Source organism: Chionomys nivalis, chromosome 4 (genome assembly GCF_950005125.1).
Source record: "Chionomys nivalis chromosome 4, mChiNiv1.1, whole genome shotgun sequence".
Classification (NCBI taxonomy): Eukaryota; Metazoa; Chordata; class Mammalia; order Rodentia; family Cricetidae; genus Chionomys; species Chionomys nivalis.
This window is the reverse complement of record NC_080089.1, coordinates 81,287,261-81,305,089: the sequence shown is the minus strand read 5'-3', so window position 1 is coordinate 81,305,089 and position 17,829 is coordinate 81,287,261. Positions and strand designations below refer to the sequence as shown.

Sequence of the window (17,829 nt, the reverse complement as noted above, 5' to 3'; positions counted from 1 at the left end):
CAGCAGATATACTGTTGGATGAGGATGGGCCGCTTGTTCATCCAGGCTGCTCAGCTAGCTTAGCCCCCAAATAATCACACAGAAACTGTGTTCATTGAATCACTGCTTGGCCCATTAGCTCTAGCTTCTTATTGGCTAACTCTTAATCTTAGTTTAACCCATCTCCACTAATCTGTGTATCACCACGTGGCAGTGGCTTACCAGCAAAGTTTGGCATGCCTGACTCTGGCCAAGGCTCCATGGTGGCTCCCTGACTCCACCCTTCTTTCTCCCAGCATTCAGTCCAGCTTTCCCTGCCTACGTAAATTCTGCCTTGCTATAGGTCCAAAGCAGTTTCTTTATTTATTAATGGTAATCACAGCACACAGAGGGGATTCCCACATCAATACACTCTTAAATATCTTGAGTAGGGAAAATAAAAAGAAAGATTCTTTGTATGTCCAGGGAACATACAGAGATCTTGAGACTCCAGACTCTTCTGTGATAATAGAAGTTATTGTGGTCATATTTATAGGAGATGAAATAAAAGGTAGAATTTTCCCAGTCTTTGTTGTCTGAATTTTCTTCTCACTGATGAAATGACTGGAAGGAAGAAAGTAACAGTTAATGAATGTGCTTATTTATTGTAAAGGTCATAAAATTAGTATGCTAAGAACTTTTTCCTGTGACTTAAACTTCTTAAAAGTGATACTAAAGAAGTGAGTTAAACAATAAAAAAACTTTGCTGTGATAAATTGCAAATGAACATGATCATTTCATGCAATTCAAAAAACTCTTAATACATTAGAATGTGTAATAAAGGAGGTAGACATGGAATTTCTACTCTTTGCTATCAATGACACCATTAACTTGGGTCCTTTGTCTCTAAGTCTGTCTTTCTGTCTTGTTTAAGCATCTTTTCCAAAGGACCAGTCAGTGGGCCAGCAGGTAACTGTGCTTGACCCACAGGTTTGGGAGCCTCATTTCTGTCCTCATAACCCATGTGAGAGTAGGAGAGAACTCCCTCCTAAAGGTTGCCCTCTGACTTCACAGTTGCATGGTGACTCAATTGTTACTCACACAAGTCATCATCATCATCCAAGTGTACACAAATAAATAATTTTTTTGTTAATTGTCTTTTGTTTTCAAGACAGGGTTTTTCTCTGTATCTCTGGCTGTCCTGGAACTCACTGTAGACCATGCTGGCCTTGAACTCACAGAGATCTTACAGCCTCTGCCTCCCTGAGTGCTAGAATTAAAGGTGTGCACTAATAAATTTTTAAAAATAAAATGAATATCTAGGAACAATTCTCTTATTTTAGTGGAAGTTTTTTTATTAAGTATTCTAGTGCCTTTACCGATTAGTTGGAAGGCTAAATAACATCCTAAGTGTACTGTTTTTCCTTTTCAGGAGATTGTAAGAACAATGTTCTTATAGCAGGAACCATTCAAGTAAATGGCCATGGAGGACAGCCATCAAAACTTGTGAAGAGAGGGCCTGGGAGGAAGCCTAAGGCAGAAGCTAACACCAGCAGTGGTGAAGTCACACACAAGAAGAGAGGTAGAAAGCCCAAGAAACTGCAGTGTGCACAGCAAGAAAACTCTGAGCAAAATAACTTGCCTCCAATTAGGACTGACATGGTTCCTTCTTCAACATGCAACTTTCTTTCTGAAACTAATGTTGTTAAGGAGGATTTGTTACAGAAAAAGAGTCGTGGAGGTAGAAAACCCAAAAGGAAGATGAAAACGCAAAGCCTAGATTCAGAACTCATAGTTCCTACAAATGTTAAAGTGTTAAGGAGAAGTAACCGGAAAAAAACAGATGGTCCTATAGATGAGGAAGAAGAGTTTGAAGAACTCAAAGGCTGTGAACCTCACATGAGAACTAGAAATCAAGGTCGAAGGACAGCTTTCTATAATGAGGATGACTCAGAAGAAGAGCAGAGGCAACTGTTATTTGAAGACACCTCTTTGACTTTTGGGACTTCTAGTAGAGGACGGGTCCGAAAGTTGACTGAAAAAGCAAAGGCTAATTTAATTGGTTGGTAGCTGGAAGTAAAATATTGTACTTCAAAATCTGTGAAGCAGGTACAGTTAAGGAGTTAGTAGAACTAAGGTTTCTGCTTCCTGGCTGCTATGATGGATTAGGGAATGTTACAATTTGACTTGGGTAAAAAGGAGGCAAAAAAGAAAATAAAAAAAGACAAATTTAGAAAATAATTTACGTCTTTGAATGAAAAAAATCTATATACATATATATTTCAAATGTTTGCTATTTATTGCCCTTAGGTAGGTTATCATTTTCACATTCATTTCATTCACAGTTTGAAATTGAGAACCTGTTACAAATTCTTGGTTTATTTATGGAAGAGACAGTTCTGCTACACTCTTAAGTATTACTAGTGATAGAATGTTTCCTGGTAAAGTGAATTATTTTTGACCAAGTAAGGTACATTTTTACTGATGCAGAAGTCATGCCCTTAGGAAGAAAGCTATTACCCAGTAGCAGTACATTAAACGTTTCCTCTAAAGACAGCTTCAAAGTTCCACCATTTGTTATCCTGAAGAATGTTAGTTGTAGGGTGTTCAACACAGAATATCTAGAGGAAGCTTTATTTTACTCCATTTCTGCCAGACTTAGGAGAAAATGTATTGATGCAAAGAAAACATATCCACATTGGAAAACATTTGACTGTCTAATTTTTCAGACCTTGATTCTTATATCAGTCACTCTGTCTCTGTTTATTGTGCCAAAGACTGAGAATCAGTGCAGTGGAAAGCCTGTTTTTGACTGTCGGGACAGCATACACTTTTCAATACTGGAAAAGCTATATATTCTAAAGAGCAAGTTATTACAGGATTATGCTGAGTTGTATCTTTTTTTGGTACTAATAGTAGGGAAATAATGCACTGGTGGGTCCTTTGACAGAGATATCTTAGAGAAAGTGGTTAAGTGGTTAAAGGATTCAAGGAAAATACAGGAAAAAAAGTAAGAAATTTGATGTTTACTTGATGTTGATTAATGTCATTTTTAAATTTCAGACATATCCAATAGGCTAAAATGCTTACAAAGAACCATGTCTGTGTGCGTGTGTATATTGATAAATGGGTGTGAATGAATATATATATATATAAATATATATATACACAAATGCATACTTAAGTACTATTACCCAGGTATACATTCTTTTTTCAGGCTTTTTTTTAGATAGTAGTAGAATGAAAACAATTTTAAAATGTCATACTTTATAGTTTAATTTTAAGAAAAAGATTGGTTATTTTCAACTATTAAAAGTTAAAAATAGGCCAAATCACTTTTTATGCAATCATGTTTTATACATTGGTCTCATTGCACATTGTGTTTTTTCTGCACTTTTTACGGTATCCTTATCACGCTGGTATCAATATACACGCTAAAGAGAAACGCCCATTTAATGATTGTGCCTTGTATTCTATTATTTTTTGCATCATTAGTAAAATTAAGTTGTCTATTGTAAATGATAACTATATGACTTAGGAGAATGTATTACTATATGTACTGCTATGGAAAAGGAGAGCAGTTATTTATTTGTTTATGGTACATTAGTTATTTTATACCTTGAAAACCAACGTAAATGCCATTTCTATTGTTTAAAATTACTTTTTTTAAGTTTTAAGAATGTAGTATTTTCTGAGGACTGATATGGTACAAAAAATGTAACCAAAATTTTCAGATACTACATTTTTAAAGAGGAAGAATGGGGAAAATATATATCAGCATGACTGATCCTGATGTAGAGAATAAAGTCTTTAATTGAACCTTGGCAAAATATATAATTAGATTATATAATTATTTCCTTGTTTCCAATAAGGATAAATGTTATCTGTCATTTAACTGTCTCAAAGAATGAAAAGTGATGCATTGGGCTTTTTAGATCATTTCTAACAAAATTTGTACAGAAACCCTCCAGTGAAACTTAAGTGAACCATTTTCCAGATCTTAACTGGATTGCTATGATTTTACAGTTGAAAAATAATTTCAAACTTTTTAGGTTTTTGTACATTTATTTTTTTCTAACAAATATATTGAACTATATAATTGAAGTTAAGTAGTTAACGCTTCATAATGCAGAAATGGATGACGTGTTATATAGAAAAATGAGTCAATTTCACCGTTATTGAAAATGATAGTGTGTATGTTGGAAATTTAAGTCATTAAAGTAATTAGTTGCTTTTGAAGGGAATCTATTTGAAAAATGTAATTTCCTGATGTTATCTGCATTGTATTAGAAAAATAGACTAAAATCCATTTTTATAGAAAAAATGTAGTTGTAAGGTGTGTTCAGTAAAAGAAAGCTCACACAGTCTTAGTGTGGAGGACCTCTTGGATGGTGACAGATAGTTCCAACTTCTGAGCAATGAAATAAATATTTCCATCTTTCTTATAACAAGGAAATATATTATTTCTGTTTTAAAGACACTGTATATTTATGACCATGTTTGGACATTTTTTTCAGACACTGGTTTCTTAGTAAAGCAAAATGACTTGGATCAGATTATTTGTAACTGAAACACTTAAGATATATTAATACCAGATACAGATTTTATATTTTTATAATTTAGCTTCTGTAGATTGTAAAAGTTGAATTAAGAAATTTAAGTCATCATGTTTTAGGTTTTACCACTTGGAAAAGTCTCCTTTGAGACAATAACATCATGTATGTTTATAGACCAGAAGGAATTGATGGCATTTGTCTTAGGTAAGCAATAAGAAAAATACCAAGTTTACTGAAACTTTCAGAAATAAAATGTGTTGTGTTCATGGAACATAAAAAAAAAAAATCAGTCTTCGGGCTGAGCTCAGTGGTGCATGCCTGTAATCCCAGCGTTCAGGAAATTGAGGCAGGACCATCAGGAGTTCAAAGTTACCTTTAGCTGCAAACCAACTTCAAGACTAGGGCTACAACAGCATCAACATTCCCAAAATCAGTTTATATGTCTAATATTCAACCATTGTGTTCTTTTATGCTATCCTGACTTCACAGAACATGAGTTTAATAGCATTTTAAATGTTGTCACAGGGTAGTTTAAAGTTTTAATCTACCAGCCTTTGGAAGTGGAAATGTAGGTTCTTAAAATCTCACCCTTCACAGCCTTCTCTAGAGCAATCTGTCTCTGCATATGCATATACTGAAGATTAAAGGCCTTATTGCCATTGTTTTTATTGCAGTGTATTACTGTGACTCTAAAGACTGGATTACTACAGAACTGTCTTACTATAATTAAATAACTGTAGAGCATTCGTCGGGTGATTAGGCCACATTGGACCTAAGAGATTGACTGGATTCAGTTATACTTGGAAATTATGTAAAACCGTGAACAGCAAACACATTCCCTTTCCACAGAATTGTTAACAGAACTGTCCCTTAGCTGCAGCATCGTAGATTAACCAGATACCTTCACAGGTCTACTGAAATCAAATTTTGGCCCTGTGTGATGTTAGCAGCATTTGTATGATTAATTTCAGTCAGTATTGTTCTTGACATTCCATTTTATACATCCATAGCTATCTATAAATTTGTTTCAAATGTTAAGTTGAAAGGAATTGGTTTTAAGCTTTCTATCTAAAGAAAAATTGATTTTTAATATCTTGTTCACCTGAAATTTATTTTTAGTAGGTTGAATGGACCAAGGTAATTGGGTGATAAAGGGCTATTATCAGTGTTCATCCTATATGCAGGAAGTATACTATTTTAAAAGTGAGAATGGGCTTGGGGGATTACTTTCGTCTAGAATATCACTCCTAATTTATCTAGAAGCTGTTGCGAACAGTAGTAGCTTGATTAGGTAATAAGTTGTCTTACACTAAAAGTGGAGAAGGTACCTTTGTTTGCATTTTTTTAAAAAAAGTTCTCGATTTCTAGATGACTTAAACTAAAATTAATGCATTTACTAAGAAACTATTTTGTTTTTAATTATACTTAACAAAGTGCTCCAAATGAAAAAATCAATTTGAACTATGTACAGTACCCCAGGAAGAGGTCAAATTGAGTCAGAAGACTGTAAGTACCACTGTGAGCGCTCTGGAGGTGAACCTGCACACATTACAGTGAGTAGACTATCTGAGCTATAAATATATTTTTTAGTTTCAATAGCTGTTTTGAAATACTTTTTTAATGCAGATAAAAATATCAGGAAATTAACCTTATATGGCACAAACCAAATACATAGTAGTCTATGGATGAGTTTCTACATTTAAAGAGCTAAGAAGATAGGTTCAGGATTGTATTATAGTACATGCACTTACAAGGCAGATGCACACACATGCTGGTTACTTTCAAGGATGTGGGTGTTGATTTATCACAACAATAAATTAAAAAATAAGATACAATGTTACGTTTTTTGACCATACTGAAACTGCAAGAAGAGACAGGTCTTAAAAAGTTATTAAGAAAACTACTAAATCCCACCATGGGATATTTAGACATGTGTAGGACATAGCTCAATTTTTAAAAAGCAACTGACCTAAAGGGTTAAAGTTGTAACTGACACATTTCAAATTAAAATTATGTTTATTTTGTACAGAAAGCAATGTTAAACACAAGCAAATCTGTTGTATGTAATAAGTGACAGAGTTTTAAAAAATTATTTAGCTTTATTGATGTTTTTGTTTTATTTTCTAGACCTGGAGTATCATGTCATAAACGGCAGTCTTGCACTGAGGTAGCAGGCCCTTTCTTTTTGTACATACTGATTGGACCTTTCTTTATTGTTCTGTGGACACTTTCTATGTTAGTTTTGATGCATAATTCTTGGAATCCTTTTATACAAACTAGAATGTATGTGTAAGAATTCCCATCCTGGCAATGTAGTAACTATAAACTTATTTTTAAATAAATAGAAAACTTGTTTTTCTAAGCCATTTTGTAGAGCCTCATGATTTCTTTGCTGTTTTATTTGTTTTAGTCAGTTTTGGGCAACATTAAACAATTGGTACATACTCAGTAGGCAACTTACCAAAGCAATTGTGATATAGAAGCCATTATGTAAATTCTAGTTCATTAGAGGTTCCATTTTTTCTGTCTATTTGTGAAATGTTAAAATCACTAACGAAGATTTCAAACACCTGTTGTAATTCCAGAGTGACTAAAGGTTAAAAATAAAGACTACTTTGCCTTTCTATGTGTCTATTTAAAACAGCTTTATTGGCTCGTTGTACATAAGTTATTGCATTGGTAATAATTATTATATTTTTATGAGGGCTACACGTCAAGAGAACACTTTGCATAAATATTTACTTAAAGGTGAAGTTTTATAAAGGCATTTTACAGATTTGTGAGAATCCTGTTTACAGTTTGGCATGATGGTGCATATTTTAATCCCAGAGGATCAAAATTTCAAAACCAGCTGGGTTACATGAGACCCTGTCTCAAACAACAGTGCTTTTTTTTTAAAAAAAAAAAAAAAAGAAAGAAAAGTGCTATTTTTTACTCTTTTCCTACCAATCTGTTTAGGTTGGCATACATATTTAAGAACTCTAAGAATCTCCAGTTTTAGGATGAATATTATATAGAATTACATGTAAGACTTTAAGTGTAGTGATGAGGTGAGCAGGCCTGCTTTTCATCTCACCCGGCTCCTGCAGGGCTAGCTTAGCCCTGGAAGTAATAACACAGAAACTGTATTCATTTAAACACTGCCTGGCCCGTTATATCTAGCTTCTTCTTGGCTAACTCTCACATCTTAACCCATTTCCGTTCATGTGTATTGCCACTTGACTGTGGCTTACCCGGATGAGTCTAACCAGAGTCCATCTCGGAAAGGGGAGCCATGGCATCTGCCTAACTCTGCTTTCTTTCTCCCAGAATTCTGTTTGGTCTACTCCGCCTATCTAAGCTGCTGTCCTATCAAAAGGCCAAGGCAGTTTCTTTATTTGACCAATGAAAGTAACACATAGACAGAAGGCCCTCCTGCTCCAAGTAAGATTAAACATAGTGGTAATTTGTGTTACTACTAATCATTCTCCCTAAGAAGTTGCATTTAAATTATTAATTACAAATACATTTCTAAATTGAAACAAGTAATGATTTTCAGGTACATTTTCTTTTTAAATTATACTGATGCACCTAATACATACTTAGGAAAAACAGCCAAGAAAAATTAGTTCCAAGCCATCAGTTTGAATTGATTTCTCATAACATCAGTTTTATCATCTAGGTCTCCCTAGGATTTAAGGACAGTAAGATTAAAGTCCACAAAGCCCCTGACTAAGCTTAGTTACAGGACCCTGTAGTTCTGGTTTTAACACATCTACCATATGTTGGCACTATTTAAGGAAAAGGGTTGTAGGAAGATACAATTTATTAGTGTCTTGGGCTTATAAGCATGATGAAATGAAAGCTCTGCTTTTTAAACTGAAAAACGGGAGTTTGACATTCCAGACATTAAAGAGTAAGTAACCTAGCAAGGCCATTTTGTGTCTGATCTTCATTGTAAAATATTGGAGTCAATCTTTAAAGTCTAATTCAATCCAAGCAGCGATTCTTAGTCTTATCTGAATCTTGAATTTTGTATTTAGGTCTTAAACTTACCTTTTGATATAGACCACCAAGCAAACTGTTTTGTCATAGTCAAATTGCAGTGTGACATTTGCTGAATCTTTGAAGTTTTGATGAGATGTTACAAATTACTGTAATAACGTTGTAAATTGTTGTTTACTATTAATTAAAAACGGTAAAGTATGTCATTTTCCAAGCAGAAATCTCAAAGATAGTTTTAATGTAAAAGATCCTGAAGTTTTAATTTTTCTAAATTTAGGATCTAGCCTTGTGAGAAAGCAAAATCTTAAAAACAGCAAAATTTGAAGCAAGTGCTGTAATCTTATTAGTTAAATGAACAGATTTGGTCAGTGCTAGCCAGTCTTCTGGGTTTTTGTTTTGCTTTTCTTTATCAGATATGTATTTCCTGTCCTAGATCTCTTGCTAGGCTTTTCTCCAGTGCCAAACTTAGAGATAATAAGAACAATGGCTTTTGTTGTTATTAAGAATGATACTTTCAGCACTAGTCTGCATATTTGTGAAATTCATCTAGTTTTTACAACTTCCAAGAGGTCAGCACAGTTGTGTTGCATTAGAGAAAATGGATCAAGGAATTTAACTCCTGTCAAAGTAACTGACTGAATAGTGACTTGTGCATTATCCTCTAGAGATGGTTCTGATTTGGGGTCTTTTTTTATAAAAGACAAAATCGATAGTAACTTTAAGTGTCCATGGCCATTTTTTAATTTAGAATTTAACAAAACTTCATGCATTTGGAATAAATCATGATGTATTTATGGGTTAATCTGTGATCTTACAAAGCAGATTCCAAGATGATATTAAATGTTTAAGGATTTTAATAAAGGATACCTGTGAAGAAAATAAGAGGGAGCCAGTAGAGGGTATGAGATCTGTTAGTGTGACTATAAAGTCAGCCCCCAAATGAAGAAGGGGAAAGGTTGGGGAGTGTTTTTACCTTCCCTAAGACCCGAGGAAAGTTGGGTAGAGCTGCTGGGGCAACTCTTGACAGGAGTTGCTTCTGTCTCAGATGAGCACCAACTTAGAAACCCTCAGGTTACTTTGACCAGGCACAGTCTAAAGGACGTGTGCATCCACTCATGAGGTTCGGAATGCAGCTTCTGGGGCTCTGGTCTAATAAGCTCCATGTAGATGGAGTTCTGCCAGGCACAACATGCTTTGCTTTCCCATCTTAAGGCCCCGGCTTTACTTGAATCATGAGGTCTTGATCTTACTTTTACAGAATTGTCATCTTTTTCAATTTTTGGCTTTGAATATCTGCCAATTTCAGATGTTTATAATTCAATGGCTTGCCTTCAGCCTGCTCTACAGACTCTGTGGTGTGGATTAAAGTTTACATTTGATGACAGTTTGATAACAGTTATAATATCTAGGTTATAAAAACCTAAACTTTACCTGATATTGTTTAAATTGGTACCTACAAAATTTATTGTCTTATACTCTAAGTAATATAACTCACCTGAGAAAGGAAATGGACTATTTATCAGAAATTTTATAAGCAATTCTGTATATCTGTGCTGTGCTCTAATTTTTTAATGTTGTAGTGAATGAATTTTTTACATAATGAGATCATCAACTAATGAGCAGTAGAAATGGAATTATAGGCAAAAGAGCTCTGTTGAGGTCAGCATAGCAATGTCAGACTTTGGGGGGATAGGTCTTTGCAGCCTGGGAAGCACTCTTGTTCCTCAGAAGCTATGGCTGCCATAGCAAGTTATTTAATATCCTGGATGTCATGATACCAAAACTCAAATAATGACTAATCTTCAAAGTTAAAATTTATTTTCAGTCAAGATTTTCTTTGGGTTAGCTTCTGTATGATTCTTATTTTTAACATTTTAATTAAAATATAGTTTTATCAATTCCTCTTTCCCTTTTCTCCCACCATTCCCATGTCTACCCAATCCCAGAAATTGATGACTTCTTTTTCTTTATTACATAAATACAAAGGTGCGCATATATAAACACCATGCTAAGTTCATTTTTATTTGTGTGTGTATTGTCATTGTTCAGGTCTTAGGCAGTCATTTTTAGGAGACATGGACTCACAACAGACATTCTGGTTCTTTGACTCTTACAGTCTGTAAAGCTCACTCTCCCACATTGTTCCCTGAGCTTTGGGTGCAGTTATGTCTGCATCAAGTCTAGTTGTGATTTTCTGTAATATTTCCACTTGCTGTGAAGAAAAGCTATTCTGATGAAGGGTGAGAGCTACACATATCTGTGGGCGTAAGCATAGGTTTCAGAATATAATTAGGAATGGTGCTGGTTTAATGAAGTGGCAGCAGTGGATTATCTTCTAAGATCCCTGACCTCACTAGTTCCGAGTATTTGGCTAGGTTTCTAGTACCAGGCACGCTTTCCCTCCTGTTGAATGGGCCTTAGTCCAATTAGAGAGCTGCTGGATCTGTTACTGTGATAAAACAGTGACCAAAGCAATTGTGGGTGAAAAGAGTTTACTTAGATTAAAGTCTGTCGTTGAGGAAAATCAAGGCAGGAGATTAGAGGCAAGAAATGAAGCAGGGGCCATGGAGGAATCCTGTTGAATAGCTTGCTTGCCATAACTTGCTCAGCCTGCTTTCTTATGCAACCCAGGCTAGCACTGCCCACAGTGGGCTTGTTTGGGCTTTCCCTTATCAATCCAAACAAGAAAATACAGACCCCCTCCCAAAACAATGCCCATGGTTCAGTTAGATACAGGCAATCCCTCAATTGAGGTTTCCTCTTCTCAGGTGACTAGTTTATGTCAAGTTGATAAAAAAAAAATAGCCAGCATACTCCTTCAGGAAAAAGTTTTAGTAAGAAGCATTCTTCCTAGAATATTTTTCTTATTCCATGTGGCCTTCTAATTACCTCTAACACAAATATCAAAAAAGTTTCATACTTTCTTAAGGGTTTAATTATCAAGTTTTTGACCATCTCAGGTTTTTCTTGTCCTCTAAACAGATAGCCGGTTGCTCACTTGCTTCTTCTAGATCACTGGTTCTCAACTTTCCTAAGGCTCCACCCTTTAATACAGTTCATCATGTGGTGGTGACCCCCAACCATAAAATTATTTTTGTTGCTACTTCATAACTGTAACTCCACTACTGTTTTGAATTGTAATGTAAATATTTTTGGAGATGAAGGTTTGCCAAAGGGGTCAGGACCCATAGGTTGGAAACTACTGTTGCAGTGATACAAATGATTTTAGTGTTCTTTTACGTACTCATCATGGCCTAGCTCTTCTCCCCCCCCCCCCCACGCTTTCCCTTCAAGGCCCTGCTATATTCAGCACGTGAGATGGATCACATATGCTTTTTGTTCTCTGGACATCCTTTCACCTTGTTTCTATCATCTAATCCTGAAGATCGGCTAGTTCTGTGGCTTTCTTCCCAAACTTGATTTATTTGAACAGTTTGGCTGTATCCTAGGCTTCTTCTTATATCCCAGTGTCGTGGTTTCCTGTGTTCACTGTCACCACCACCTTTGATTTGATTCCCATATGATAGGAAAATATGCATATGTGAGAACTATTAGCTATTTTTTGTTTTTCTTTGTTGTTGTTTGTTTATTTTTTGAGTCAATTTCTCTGTGTAAAAGTCCTGGCTGTTCTGGAACTTGTTTTGTAGACCAGACTGGTTTTGAACTCACTGAGGTCCACCTGTCTCTGCCTTCCAAGTGCTGGGATTAAAGGTGTGCACCACCACCACCCAGTTAGAACTACTAGTGATTTTAAACACATTCATTTGGTGTTTTTTTTTTTTTTTTGATGAACCGTATAAATTTTAATCAGAACAAAAAAACATTTTGTTAGGTCATTTAAGACAAAAAAAAAAGTCCCGAAAAATGTTATGTAAACAAATTGAATGATTGTGTTTCAAATGAAATATTCTTGAACTGTGATGCCTTACTCTAAGTACAACTGTAAATTTGTTGAACATGCTATTATGTCTGTTTATGTATTTTAATACTCTTGTTTTATAAGAGGTCTTTTTCCTCTTAGTCTTTTTTGTTGTTTGTTTGTTTGTTTTGTTTTTTTGAGACAGGGTCTACTCTTTGTAAACCAGGTTGGCCTTGAACTCACAGAGATCCGCCTGCCTCCGCCTCCTCTGGGATTAAAGGTGTGTGCCACCACTGCCCAGCTCCTCTTAGTCTTAGATAAATTATATGACTTTCTTAGAAATGACAGTTCTAACCTTTGCCATATTGACATACATGCTGCTTTTAAAGTTTTTATTGCTTATTAGTTCTGACTGTCTGAAGAGGGGTGCTGGCAGCTGAGCCTAGAACCCCAAGCATGCTAAGCACATCAAACCACGTACCCATGACTGCTGGAAAAGCTTTGGAGAATCCAGGCATATATGGCTCATAGAAAGCATTCATTACCACACACAGGAAGGGAAAGACTAGCGCATATAATCTGCTCTCATATTTTGTTTTTGGATTCTTACTCAATTTACCTTTGTCCTTTTCACAAAATTATTTTGAGTTAACTTATAAAACACATTTTACTTAGATATTTTGGGTGTAAAATAAAGGTTGGGAAAGCTGTTTTCTGATTTATCAGATTTACCAGGCTTCTTGCAGCAAAAGAGAAAGCTTAGATGTTAAGAGCAAATATTGCTCTTACAGAGGACCAAGGTTGGGTTCCCAGCACTCACATCATATGGCTCAAAACTGCCTGTCGCTCTGGCTTTGGAGGGACCTGACATCTCTTCTCTGAGGGCAGCTACATGTGTGCACATACTCGCACACAGATATATACACATAATTTTAAAATAATGAAAACAAATCTTTAAAATGGTTTACCAGGATTCTAGTAGTCTGTACATGTTATCTTCACATAAACACTCTACGTTTAGGTAACAAAGTAAAGGTGAGCTGTTTACCAGGACGAAATAGTGTGCTGGTGCTGCTTAGGAGGCTGAGAAGAGGATTGTTTGAACCTCGGTGTTCTGGGCAACAGCGAGAACAAGCCTGTTACATAAACAGAGAAAGGCCGATTGAGTTTCCTTAAATCCTAAGTAGCAGTAGTAATGGAATATGTCAGAAGAGTAATCCCTTTCTCTGCTTTGATATTTTTTTTCAATTTTGCTATCTAGATTTCTCATATGATTTTTATATAAATTTCGATATAATAATGCATCCATGGGTTTAAACCCATCAATAGCTCTTGAAAATGAAAGTAGCTAAATAGTTTCTGTGTAAGGAAGCTGTTGGCCACAGGCAAGATGTCTTAATGGTATGTAAAATGCCTAAGCAAAGTCCCTTTAAAGTCGTGAAAAAAGAATTCACTTGGAAATTTGCATTTCAATTTGAGTATGTGTTTTACATTTTATTTTATTTTGTTTTGCTTTCTATGAGTAAACTGTGAGAAACAATTGGGGTAACATGACATCTATTCTAAATATTTGTTCCAGGTTTGGCTAAAAAAGATGGATATATTTTTGGAAAAGAGTATAATAATAGAACTTTATGATATGAATAATATTCTTAGTTTCTATGATTTTAGTTAATACCATTATAAGGTTTTAAAATTACAAAGCTCATTTCTGCCAAATCAGTCATGAAAACCCTTCTGTCATTTCAACTTCTCACTGGCAATAGTGACCCGATGTCTGGCCATGGCTGTGGTATGGGAGACTCAGTTATGTCAGGTACCATGTACAAACTTGGAGGCTGTCTGCCTTGACTACACATGACTGCAGAAAAGGCATCCTTGGGAACAGCAGCTTTGTACTGCTCATGAAGCAGGGTAGTGGAAGGAGAAAGGGATGTCAGAATTTCTTTCCTTAAATGAAAAACATGGTCTTACTATTTAATCGTGTTTTTTTTCATTTCAAGCATTTTAGCATTTGCCATTTCTAAATAGGTGATATTGCTTTCAAGTTTAACAACAACTATATTAAATCCCATCTTTCTGATGATTTAATGATTCTTTAGCTTGCTCACAGTTCTTTCTAGTCTTAACATCCACTGGCCTATGAGTGTTCAAATATAAAAGCCAACAATCTTATAAGCAGGAAACTGAAACATTAGCATTGAAAATACTGCCTAGTTTCCATCCAGATTTCTGGAAGTGATATCATAAAACCTATAACAATAACTATTGTCTTTCAAAAAATGTATTATTTCCAACTGCTACCATCTGCTCCTTCCAGAATGAAAAGTGACTCTGGTCCCTGTGAATGGGTGCTTCTGGCCTTTCTACCTTACTGTTGGCAGGGATTCTGTGGTTGCATGAAGGCAAACATTGTCCAACTCTCAGAGCTAGCTGCAGGTGTTTGTTGTCAGTCAGTCGTGTGGTTGCTGTAGCATTTGCTCTATCATCTCCAAACAATTAAGAGCCATATACTATTAAAAGTCAATATAGTAGGCTGGAGAGATGGCCCAGTAGTTAGGAGAACTGGCTGTTCTTCCAGAGGATCTGGGTTCAGTGTCCAGCACTCACATGGCAGTTCACAACTGTCTGTAACTCCGGTTCCAGAGGATCCAACATTCTTACACTGACAAACATACAGGCAAACCACCAACGCACATGAAATAAAAATAAAAAATTTTAAAAAGTCAATATAGACCAGTGAAACACCTGATCATGTAGATAAAATAATCAGGAGTAGACTCAATTCTATTTATTCTTAAACAGCAAATAAAGGAATGTTTAAATGACTACAATGTTTAAGAAGAGGAAAATTTTGTGACTTCTCAAATTTTCTCCATAATGAAACTAATAGTCATTCTTCAAATTTATACCAATCTTGTGGTTTTCAAAGAAATTCTCATTAAAAATTTCACCTGCATATTAAAATTGGCTATTGAAAATCACATGACTCTGTATCACTGAATCTACCACTTTAGGAATGGGTACAATGTTGCAAATCATAAGAATGTGGACCCACTGACTATATCATTTTAGGAATGGGAACCAAGGAGATGAAGAAATATGTTTTGCAGGTATTGAGGTAGGGTGGTATTTGGTAGATTAAGAATGATTTTTTAAAATTTCATTTGGTTGACATTCAACTCTGAATTAATTATACATCATTCCCTGCTCCATTTGGAATGTACTACTTTGAACTTTTCATGATTAATTTAGCATTAACTTAAAAAATGCTTTTGATGATTTTTTCCTTCCTTGGGCTAGAGTTGATTTATTTGAATCACTGCACTAATTATTTTAAGATGAAATTGTAATACATATATATGATTTATTTAGTAGAAGGAAAAAGTATAACTGTGTATGTGCTACACATTCATTATTACTATCAAGTACAAATACAATTTTCTAAATAAGCTTTGGAATTAAATTAATCCCAATGGAAACAAACTCAATTTAAGCATATTTATTAAAAGTTGTAAGTTAATGAAATTTATTAAATGTTCTTTTGCAGTAGCTACATGAGGTCTTCAAAAACATATTTTATTCTGGACAGAAGTTTATGGCTTGCCTGCTGGTGAACACAAATGTGTGTTATCCTCACTGGCATCAGGAGATACAGAGCAGACACACTGCTGATGCAATTGTAACACAGTGAGAGTAGTTCACACAATGGAATGTATGCTTTCACATAACTACAGACCAGGGCGTCAGGTGTGTCAGCAAGCACTCTACCTCTTGTACTCTTTGCTTAGATGTTCTTGTGAGAAAGATGAATTTTGGAGAAATAGCATACCCATTAAAGACAATATGCAAACACAGATGTTTGCATGTAAATGGACATTTGCATATAAATGGACAGATATTTGGAATCAATACCATGTCTTTCCTTTTTCTGATTCTGTGCAAACTCGCATTCAGCTACTCTGCTACTGATGGTCCTGTGGCTTGAAAGTAAAGTATAATATCTGACAGTTTTCCAGACACTGAAAAACTGTCCAACATAAGGAACTGACAGTGAGGTGGGAAGGACAGATAAAGGGTAAGTTGCAATTAATGTGAACAGGATAAAATGGATGTATATAAAATGCAAGAACTATGTTTATATTTCCTGTCCAAAATAGTCAAAGAGGAGAGGTAATAGAATTTTATATCTAAAGGACACTTCTATTTTGAAAGATAGACATCCCGCACTTCCATCTGCTGCACTAAATGGGAAGCCACATGGCAACTGGAAGATTTAATTCTGAGATGATTAGCTTGTTTCAGGATTGTTGACAGAGGTTGCTTGTTTGTTTCCTGGCTGCTCAGCCCCAAAATAATCACACAGAAATCATATTATTTAAATCACTGCTTGGCCCATTAGCTCTAGCTTCTTATTTCCTAGCTCTTACATACTAATTTAACCCATCTCCATTAATCTGTGCACCACCACAAGGTCGTGGCCTACCAGCAAAGTTTCAGCACATCTATCTCTGGCAGCTGCCCCATTGATTCTCCTGACTCCACCCTTCTTTCCCCCAGAATTCATTTTGTTTTCCCCACCTAGCTCAGTTCACCTTATCAGGACAAGCCAGTTTTCTTTATTCATCAACCAATGGTATTCACAGCATATAGAGAGGAATCCCACATTACCTCCACTTTTCTGTTTAAATAGAAAGGGAAGGTTTTTAACTTTAACATAGTAAAATTACATATAACAAGACAGGTATCAAGCAAGAATTACAGTTGCAATGTTTATATCTACTTTATCTTTAGCATAACTAAGGAAAACTATAATTATAACTATATTCTTCAACTCCATCAAAGACTCCAGAAGGATATAACATTACCTAAGTAAACAGGAGGCACATTGTAAGCAACTTCTAAAACCCTAGAATTGACAGAGTCATCTCACTGCCTGGACAGTAGTCACCCAAAGTTCTGTACTGCTGGGGCATCAATATTTAGCCTACAGGACCATAGTATCCAGCAGACTTTTCCATGAAGCAGGAAATTTCAAAGACAGTTCCACTTATATAGGCAGTTTGTCCATCAATTTTTTCTGTGTCCTGCAGAATGTTTTGCAGACTCTTTTATGAAGTAGGAACCCTGAAGGACTGTCTCACCTTCTTTAGGCAATTTTAGTAGTCATATCTTCGTGGGTCCTACATGTCCAGTTCACACAACATACCTAGAGCAGTCTAGGCAAGAGCAGTTTCTTGCCCAGATGGCTAGCAAACTTCATAAGGAGCCTCTTTGATGCCCATCATCCTCTTGAAGTAGCTTGGTGCTACCAGGAGCACATGTGTCTCATTGTCATAAATAATCCTAAGTTCTTAAACATTTTAAATGTCATATTCTTTGAAAGATTTTAAGAATGCCTATTCATCTGAAATACATCTCTGTGCATCTAGAAAATCTAACTAACATGACTATAAGCTTGACTATTATAAT

General features: G+C 35.4%; 1 protein-coding gene across 2 annotated transcripts in view; it reads left to right on the top strand.

Moving 5' to 3' along the window:
• Phip (pleckstrin homology domain interacting protein) overlaps positions 1-6,878 on the top strand; it is a 119,054-nt gene extending 112,176 nt beyond the window's left edge. For both annotated transcript variants that reach the window (XM_057766557.1, XM_057766556.1), the window contains exon 40: positions 1,391-6,878. In XM_057766557.1, coding sequence (XP_057622540.1) covers positions 1,391-2,028 — 638 coding nt within the window. In that variant the 3' untranslated portion in view covers positions 2,029-6,878. The remainder of the gene's footprint in view (positions 1-1,390) is intronic.
• The last annotated feature ends 10,951 nt before the right edge of the window (positions 6,879-17,829 follow it).